The 9,195-nt window shown below is 36.7% G+C and overlaps 1 protein-coding gene across 1 annotated transcript; it reads right to left on the bottom strand.

Moving 5' to 3' along the window:
• Positions 1-1,213: 1,213 nt before the first annotated feature.
• LOC128579356 (ubiquitin-like modifier-activating enzyme 6) lies at positions 1,214-5,839 on the bottom strand. Its single transcript, XM_053581495.1, has 2 exons — positions 5,691-5,839; positions 1,214-5,658 (listed from the first exon to the last, which is right to left on the bottom strand). The coding sequence occupies exons 1-2, from the start codon at positions 5,832-5,834 to the stop codon at positions 2,632-2,634; spliced, it is 3,171 nt and encodes a 1,056-aa protein (XP_053437470.1). The 5' UTR covers positions 5,835-5,839; the 3' UTR covers positions 1,214-2,631.
• Between the last annotated feature and the right edge of the window lie 3,356 nt (positions 5,840-9,195).

Here is a 9,195-nt window from a genome sequence, read left to right as displayed (position 1 = left end):
GGCCCCGTCTACCTGAGCTGGCTAGTTCAAACCTGGCTTGGGCCTGCTAAACAAACAATAACAAAATAAATTATGCATCACAATCAAGTTGGTTTTATCTCAGTGTATGTAAATCTGTAAAAATAACACACCACATAAATAAAATTGAAAACAAAGACTTTATGATTCTATCAGTTGATACAGAAAAGGCTTTTGATAAAAAGATGCTGTATCCTTTCAGGATTAGAACACTGAAGAAAATAGGCTTAGATGGGACATTTCTTTTTTTTATTTATTTTTTATTTTTTTATAATTTATTTCTTAGTAAGTAAAAAATTATTGTAATTACACAAAATCATTAATTTTTGCACTTGGCATTGCAATCACCAACAGTAATCCTGTGGCATAGTAATTAACAATATTAGAACTGTCATTAGCTTCACCTTGGCTTTCTAATTTATCAGAACTAAATAAATAATGGCAATAACCATAATCTACAGAAAAAAAGTAATCACAAAATGGTGGCAGGTTAAATCACAACATTAACTTAATCCTTGTTGATTTTGTTCGTATCTCATTGATGTCTATAAATAGAAATTGATAGTATGGTTTTAAATTTAATTCTGAAGAGATGTGGAGACTTGGACAAAATATAAAAATAAAAAGAATATAAGCAAGCTATCATGTCATACTTGAGGTTTGCTGGATGGCTACCAGGAAGGTATCAGTTACTTTCAAAGAACACAAAACAAAGTGAAAGTGGAAAAAGGCATGTTATACAAAAGTCCTTTTATTATTCCTGTCCTCTGTAGTCCACATCATTAATTTTAAGTATTCACTTGGAATTTGCACACTGAGAGGAGGACAGAGTGAGTTGACAGCTGCTTACTTCTGGAATCCCAGCTCCCAACACACATTAATCATCCTTTAATCACACAATTTACTTTCCCAAACAAACCTTCCCAAATAGATGATATTTTTACCAAAAAACCCACACTTGTCAAAGCAATTTAAACTATTTGTAAATGGAATCAAAGTACAGAGTATAAAAAGATACCAAACTAGAGTAACACTGATGTACATCTGCTTTTTGACTTATCAAAGTGCCTATTGATGGTCTGAACAGGAGTACAAGGTAAAAAGCAGGAGGGACATGACTTCCTACAGTTACAAGATGCCAATTGCTTTAAAAGGCATGATAAGCCTTAGTAATAAAAGGATCGCTAGTTGTTTTCACTGAGTTTACAGTGTTGAATACTGTTTACCTCATTTTAATGAAAGCACTTATCTCAACAACTGCAACAGTTCATATCAGAAAACAGAAAGTTTCTCTTAATAAAGACCTAAAAAAATAAATTTTTACCTTTGTCATCTCCTTTTCTGGAAATGGGAAATAAAATGCTTTCTTTTAAAATAAAAATATTATTTTTTCTTTTCATTAGGTTTCTGGCTGAAAAAAAAATCAAGATTCTACTAGTGATGATTTATTAATCTCTAGTTTTCGTCTTCTTCTAAGGATACTCCCCTCAGAAAACCTTTTATCCTTATACACTATGACAATCAGGTTTAGAGTTTTAAATAAATAAAACAGCCACATTAGAAGGCATACTGAAAATCAAATGATTAGCCACATGTGCCTTTCACAATCATGGATTATCTGAATCGGTTGTCAGAGCCCATAAGATACTGCTAACCTTGAGTCCAAGTTAATGTGTCACCCAACCTATTGCTCATGGCTTACAATGCAGATGTTATGAATACAAATCTTGATTTCTGGGAGACAGTATATACTGTAACAAACTCTGGCTAAACTATCAAAGGTAACGGCACTAATACTAACAGCACAATTTAAATGTCTATTCTTCATTCACTGCTGCCATCCTTACTTTTCACACCGATATTAAATTCTCAAGCCTAATCCTAGGACAAATGCAAGGTGTCACTATTTTTATTAAAAAAAAGGGTCTCAAATACTAAACAAGCAAAAATTCATAAAATAAGATCGAGGTTTTTGGATAGTTACATTTGTTACTTTCTTTCTTTTTTTCTTTTGAGACAGAGTCTCACTATGTCACCCTTGGTAGAGTGCCATGGTGTTACAGCTCACAGCAACCTCAAATTTTTGGGCTTAAGCAATTCTCTTGCCTCAGCCTCCCAAGTAGCTGGGCCTACAGGTGCCCTCAACAACGTCTGGCTATTTTGTTGTTGTTGTTGTTGTTGTTTAGCAGGCCCGGGCTGAGTTCGACTTGCCACCCTCTCAGTGCATGTGGCCGGGGCCATAACCACTGTGCTACAGGTGCCGAGCTGTATTTGTTACTTTCGATTTCTTGATCCTCATCACCTCTGGTTGTAAATATTTTTTCCTTCTTTTTATGCAAACAGGTAAATACACAAATCTGTCTTAAGTATTATAAAACGGTGTTCCAGCTCAAAGTTGCATGTGCTCAGACGTGTGTGAACCATTAGACAAGTGTTTACTATGCTTCAAAATGTCTTACAATTTTCCAGTGCAGTTTCATACTTATGTTTTCCTTAAATTAAGGCTTCATCCATGAGAAATCCACAGTACGATGAGTTGATTTTTTTAGCTTCTGAATTAAGTGCACTCTTCCCCAAATCAAGTGGTTCTGGAATGACCTAGGACAAGTTGCACTAATCAGGGCCAGGGCTGAAGTAGTACCTCACTGGGGGCCCAGGCAGGTCTTCGTCTCCATCAGCGTCTGGGGCAAATGACACAGTGAGATCCACGTATTTCTTTTCAGTGGAAGGTTTCACAAGTTTATGCATTGTCAACTTTAATCTTTTTGCATGACCAGGCATTACTGGAACATAAAGCATTTTGACACCCTGTACCACCATTGTTGGCTCAATCCCATATTTCTCTTTGACTGCATTAATGAAATCCAAGAGAGTAAAATCTTCTTTTCCATGTACAGTCCATCGATCCCAAATTGTAAATGATATTCCATTTCTGATTTTAGTCTTTCTTACTTCAGATGTCTCTGTAAATACTATAATTGGAATGGCTAAGTTAAGGAAACAATTTTTGTAGGCTTCAAATGGATAGCCACCAGTTACTTTGATCATCTCCAAGGCAACCAAGCCAGAAACTGCAGCAGTGGACGTTGCTATTGCAGGTATAATCTTGCCAGCTATTCGCTTTGTTTTGAAGCGGTCAGCTGGTTCAATGTTATACATTTTGGCACGGAGATTTGATGCAGCTGTGATAAAATCTATGTGTCCATTACGATCATCATCTTTTTCAAATGAAAGCACCACCACCTGAAGGTCATTTTTGGTAGCTTCATTAGATAAAATAGCCTTTTCTAATTGGAATACAGCATCCCTCTCATCTTCACTGCTAACAGGAACATGGTCTGGTTTCCTTGCAGTTTCATCAGTTTGAACAACCTTGTTGGAAGGTTTGAATTCCTGAATCTTTACTTCTGAAAGAATATTCAAGAGGGCATCTGCTGATAAGTCCTTGTCTGTAAATGGAATGCAATATACCGTAGCATACAGTTTTGCAGCATTCTGGAGGAAACTGAGGTGCAAAGGTTCCTTTAAATCAAATTTTATTGGAGATGGAGGCCTCTTTGGTGATTGCCAAAACAAACTACCATCTTTTAACCGTATGTCTAGAGGGAAACAGTGAAGCAGCTGAAGAGCCTTATGGTTAAAATATTTTTCAAACTTTAGTCTTGCTAATTCTACACACTGGGACCAATTTCTAGGTCTTCTGCTAAGTAATTTAATAACTTGAAAACAGCCTTCTAAATTGTGTCCACTTTGTATCTTCTGCAGGACTTCTTCTGCAGATGAGTAGGTTTGCCAAAACTTGTTAAATAACGAAGGCTTATGGGAAAAGGAACTTTCAAACTTATCTCTGGCCCACTGTATAGTATGCTCAATGGTGGCTGGGAAAGACTTCAGAGTACAAAATGGTATTTCCTCTTCTGGGGGATCCCGGTGACTATTATAAGATTCGGTCAAGTGAGGTACAATAATTTCAGTGTGTCCCTTCGTGCCCATTGTTCCAGAATCTAGGAGAGGCCTTAGATTTGCTAAGCAACGGCTGTCTACATATCTCCTGGCTTCCACATTGTCTAGAGCTGTGATAATTATATCTTGTTTGGTATAGAACTCATCACTGTAAATGGCCTCTGTTGCCGGACATACTTTGTTCAGGTGTGCATCTATTTTTATTTGAGAATTTGTTTTCAAAGTTGCATCAGCAGCGGTGTAACTCTTAAGTTTCTGTATGTGATGAGGGCGGAATAGGAACTGTCTGTTTAAGTTGGATTTTTCTATCAAGTCAGGGTCTGTAACTGTAACCATTCCCTTTTCTTTGCTTGTGCCAACACCAAGTAAAGCGAAATTTTTTAACATTTCACAGCCTATGGCTCCACACCCTACTAAGAAGATGTTTAGATTCTGTAGCTTCTGACACAAAGTGTCTCCAATGCAGGCTCGCAGGGCATCATACCGATCTCCTCGTGGGAGAAATTCTTCGCACTCAGGTTTGCCTAGGGATTCGACAATATCTGCTGCTTCAAGATATAACCATTGGCACAAAGGAGAAAACTTTCCTGTCACAGATTTTATTACTTCTTGACTGGCAACACCTCCTACTGCTGCAGCCAGAGGGGCTAAGTAGCCCCGGGCAGTCCAGGAGAGCCAGCGCATGACATCTTCATCCACTTCAGGCTTCTCTTCCAAGGTTTCACTTATAGATGTTGCCATTTTGAATAGTTCCTCTGAATCTTGTTGGCATCCGATATTTGGCTTACGACTGTACTTCTCCTGAAACTGGTCCAAGGCAAGCAAAGCTGTGTGAATCTGTAAAGGTGCCTCAGGTTTGCTGAAATCTGCAATGAGGCACTTCGGATGTTTTATTTGCCTTTCCAGTGGTTCAAAGCAAAATGTCTTAGGAGTCTTAACTTGGACAGCTATGCCTCCATGTAAATATGGTTCCAGTTCTGTAGTATCATCAATGCTAAAGGAAAATGGTGATATGACAGTTATTTGTTGTGTCATTCCATTTAAACGTGTCATTCCATTAATTTCTCGAAGTGTTATGAGTTGTCCTGTCTCAAGTTTGTGAGGATGATTTTCAAGGCAAGTGACAATGCCAGGATTAGCTTGCGTTATGTTTGAAATAAAAATTTCTTTTGGTTCTTCTCCTGTTGTATCTAAAACTTCAAATTCATCACCAAAATCACAAAATAATCGTGACCAAATCCCATGTATATCTGCACTGATGAACTTAATTGGAGGACACCGAGAACGGCAGAAGTCGTTGACCTTCTTCTGCAATGAAAGTTTGACCTCAGTCAACACTACACACTGGTATTTATCTAAGAAGGAAAGATCTGTGGCCTCATTGAAAGGAACAGGAGATGACGTCACATGAACATATGGATTTAGTTCTGCAATGTGTTGGAGTACAGCTTCAGCCCTGTTTCTCTTATTAACAACATCATCTTCACAAAGAAAGAAGTTGGTTCCTAAATCCCATGCTTGGCATTTTTCTGTATCATGAATTGTAAGTGCCTTAATTCCTGCAAGAACAAGATTCTTTGCAATTTCCAAACCAAGACCACCCATACCACTTAAGAAAACATGGGACTTGGCCATCTTCTGCATTGCTGTGTCTCCAAGGACGTACCTCTGTCGACTCTAATAACAAGAGCTATAACTTTCAGTTAAGCAAAGTGTTGTCTGTATAATGCATCATCAATCTCCACAGATTCTGCTGACATGATGGGCAGATTGTTATTCGTACTGCCCGTCCCCCAGGAAGAGCAGGACGCCCCTTCCCCCTTAGAGGCGGGCACCGGCACAGATGCCGCCATTGTCGCCCCAGATGGGACATTTCTTAAACTAATAGAGGCCATTTAGAGCAAACCCAAAGCCAATATCATATTTTTATGAAGTCATTTTTACATAGATCATAAATATAGTTATGCCATTATGGGATTTGATGTGTTGGTTATTTGTACAAATTGGAGTGCTTACATCCTACTAATCAACATAGCTTACACCTCATTTACCCAATTACAGCATTAAGACATTTGTGTTCTACACCTGATAGATCCAACTTGTACTTGCAATGTGCTCCATAGGTGTGGTCCCCCTACTAACCCTCCCTCTATCAACCCACCCCTTCCCCTCCCCTCTACCTCCCATTCCCTCCTTCATCCAAGGCTATAATTGTGTTTCATTTTTCATATGCAAGTGTGAGTGATTATAAATTGCTTTCACAGTAGTACTGAGTACATTGGATATATATATTTTTTATTCCTGAGATACTATATATCATATTGAATAGAGTAAAATTGAAAATATTTACACTCAGATCTGGAACTAGACAAGGATGACTAATGTTACCACTGGTATTCAAAATAGTACTGGAAGTCCTAGCCATCACAATCAGGTAAGAAAAGGGGATCAAGGTTATTCAAGTGGGGTCAGAGGAGGTCAAATTCTCACTATTCATGGATGATACAATCTTACACCTGGAAAACTCTAGGAGCTCAATTACAAAGCTCTTAGAAATGATCAAGGAATATAGCAGTTTCTCAGGATACAAAATCAATACTTACAAAATGGTAGCGTTTACATGCACCAACAAAGTGAAGCCAAAAATATAATCAAGGACTCTATTCCTTTACAGTAGTGCCAATGAGATGAAATATCTGGGAATTTATCTAACAAGGGACACGAAAGATCTCTATTAAAATAAAAAAAATGAAATCCTGAGGAAAAAAATACCAGAAGATGTTAACAAATTGAAAAACTTATGATGCTCATGGCTGGGAAGAATGAACATTGTTAAAATGTTCATACTACCCAAAGCAATCTACATATTTAATGCAATCCCTATCAAAGCACCAATGTCATACTTTAAACAACTTGAAAAATTAATACTTCATTTACTATGGAATCAGGAAAACACTCAAATACCTAATACATTACATAAAAATAAAAACAAATATTGAGGCATCACCTTACTAAACTTCAGGCTATACTACAAATCTACAGTGATCAAAATAGGTTGGTACTGGCACAAAAATATTGAGATAGATATATGGAATAGAGTAGAAAATCTAGAGATCAAGCCAGCCACATAGCATTATCTGATCTTTGATAAGCCTCACAAAACCATGCACTGGGGAAAAGATTCCCTATTTCACAAATGGTGCTGGGTGAACTGACTAGCAAAATGTAGAAGATTGAAAGTGGATCCTCACACTTCACCACTAACAAAAATTGATTCTCAGTGGATAAAAGAGTTAAATTTAAGGCACTAAACTGTTAAAAATACTAGAATACAATGCAGGGAAAATGCTTGAAAATGTTTGCCCAGGAAAATTTTTATGAGGAGGACTCCTCTGTCAATTAAAACAACACAAAAATATATTACTGGTATCTGATCAAGATAAAAAGCTTCTTCATAGCTAAGGGAACTATAACTAAAGAAAACAAACAGCCTTCAGAATGAGAGACTATTTTTGCATGTTATGATTCTAATAAAGGTTTGATAACAAGAATCTACAGAGAACTCCAATCAATAAGAAAAGGAAAAGCAACCCCATTTTTTTTGTGCACAGGAGATTTGAACAGAAACTTTTCTGAAGACCTACAAACACATGAAAAATGCTCATCATTTTTAATCATCAGAGAAATGCAAATCAAAACCACTTTGAGATATCACCTAACTCCAGTAAGATTAGCCCACATCACAAAATCACAAAACCGTGCATACATGTGAAGAGAAGGGAATACTTCTACACTGCTGGTGGGATTGCAAAGTAATAAGGCCTTTTTGGAAAGAAGTATCTCCACTTACCAGTTGATCTGGTCATTTCATCACTAGGTATCTACCCAGGTGAACAAAAATCATTTTACAACAAAACATTTGCACCAGATTCTCTATTGCATCCCAATTCATGATTGTCAAGTCACGGAAGCAATCCAAGTGCCCATGGACTCATGAATGAATTAAAAAACTGTGGTATATGTATACCATGGAATATTATGCAGCTATAAAAAGATAGAGACTTTGCCTCTTTTATGTTTACCTGGATGGAGTTAGAAGATATTCTTCTTAGTAAATTACCTCAAGAATGGGGGAAAAAAGGTATCCAATGTACTCAATACTATCATGAAACCAGTATATAATCACTTACACATTAATACAAATTATAAAACAAATAATAGTTCAGCAGGAAGGAAGGGAGAAGAGGGAGCAGAGAGGAGGAGGGAGGTCAAGTAGAGGGAGGAGTGAGGGCAATTGGTGGGATCTTACATAATGAACACAATGCAAGGGTACATTTCAAAACAACTAAGAGTAAATTATAAATGTCTTTCCACAAAAATAAGTGAGTGATGCTTATGTTAATCAGTTTGATTTAAGCATTCTCCATTGTATATCAAATCATCACACTATAACCCATAATGTACACAGTTGTGATTTAATAAAAATAAATTAAAAAGAGAAAGAAACTACATAAAGAATTGTACATGATGGGCACTGAATGTTACTCTTCAAAAAAATTAAAAAATTAAAATTAAAAAATATGTCAAATAATAAAAATCCTAGAAGACAGTGTGGGGAAAACACTTGCAAATATTGTCTTGGGAAAAGATTTTATGAGGAATAACCCTTGGCAATTGCAGCAACATCAAAAATAAATAAATAGTATTTGATCAAGCTAAAAAGCTTCTGCAGAGCTAAGGGCTCCACAAACAAAGCAAACAGATAGTCATGGGATTTGGAGCGGTTTTTGCATGCTACAAATCTGAGAAAAGCCTGTATACTAGAATCTACAGAAAACTCAAATTAATCCATAAGAAAAGAGCAAACAACCCTATTTATAAATGACCAAGAGACTTTAATAGAAACTTCTCTGAAGATGACAGATTAATGCCCAATAAACAAATTAAAAAATTCTAATCATCTCTAATCATCAGTGAAATGCAAATCAAAACTATATTGCATATCATGTAACCCCAGTGATAATAGCTTACATCACAACATTCTGCAGCTGGAGATGCTGGCATAGATGTGAAGAGAATGGAACACTTTTGCACTGCTGGTAGGATTGCAAAGTAATACAACCTTTATGGAAAGAAATATGGAGAATTCTCAAAAATACTAAAATCAGACCTTCCATTTGATCATGAAAAAAAAAGAAAGAAATACATTGGAAT

The sequence above is a fragment of the Nycticebus coucang genome, unplaced genomic scaffold (genome assembly GCF_027406575.1).
Source record: "Nycticebus coucang isolate mNycCou1 unplaced genomic scaffold, mNycCou1.pri scaffold_46, whole genome shotgun sequence".
NCBI classification, from domain to species: domain Eukaryota; kingdom Metazoa; phylum Chordata; class Mammalia; order Primates; family Lorisidae; genus Nycticebus; species Nycticebus coucang.
The sequence above is the reverse complement of the archived record's forward strand: the minus strand, read 5'-3'. Positions and strand labels throughout refer to the sequence as shown.

What these genes read in the sequence shown, in the direction of transcription:
- LOC128579356 (XM_053581495.1), bottom strand. Translation starts at nt 5,834, where the DNA reads ATGGCGGCATCTGTGCCGGTGCCCGCCTCTAAGGGGGAAGGGGCGTCC. An exon ending in CATTATACAGACAACACTTT is followed by an intron (nt 5,659 to 5,690) that starts GCTTAACTGAAA and finishes TCTTGTTATTAG; the next exon opens with AGTCGACAGAGGTACGTCCT.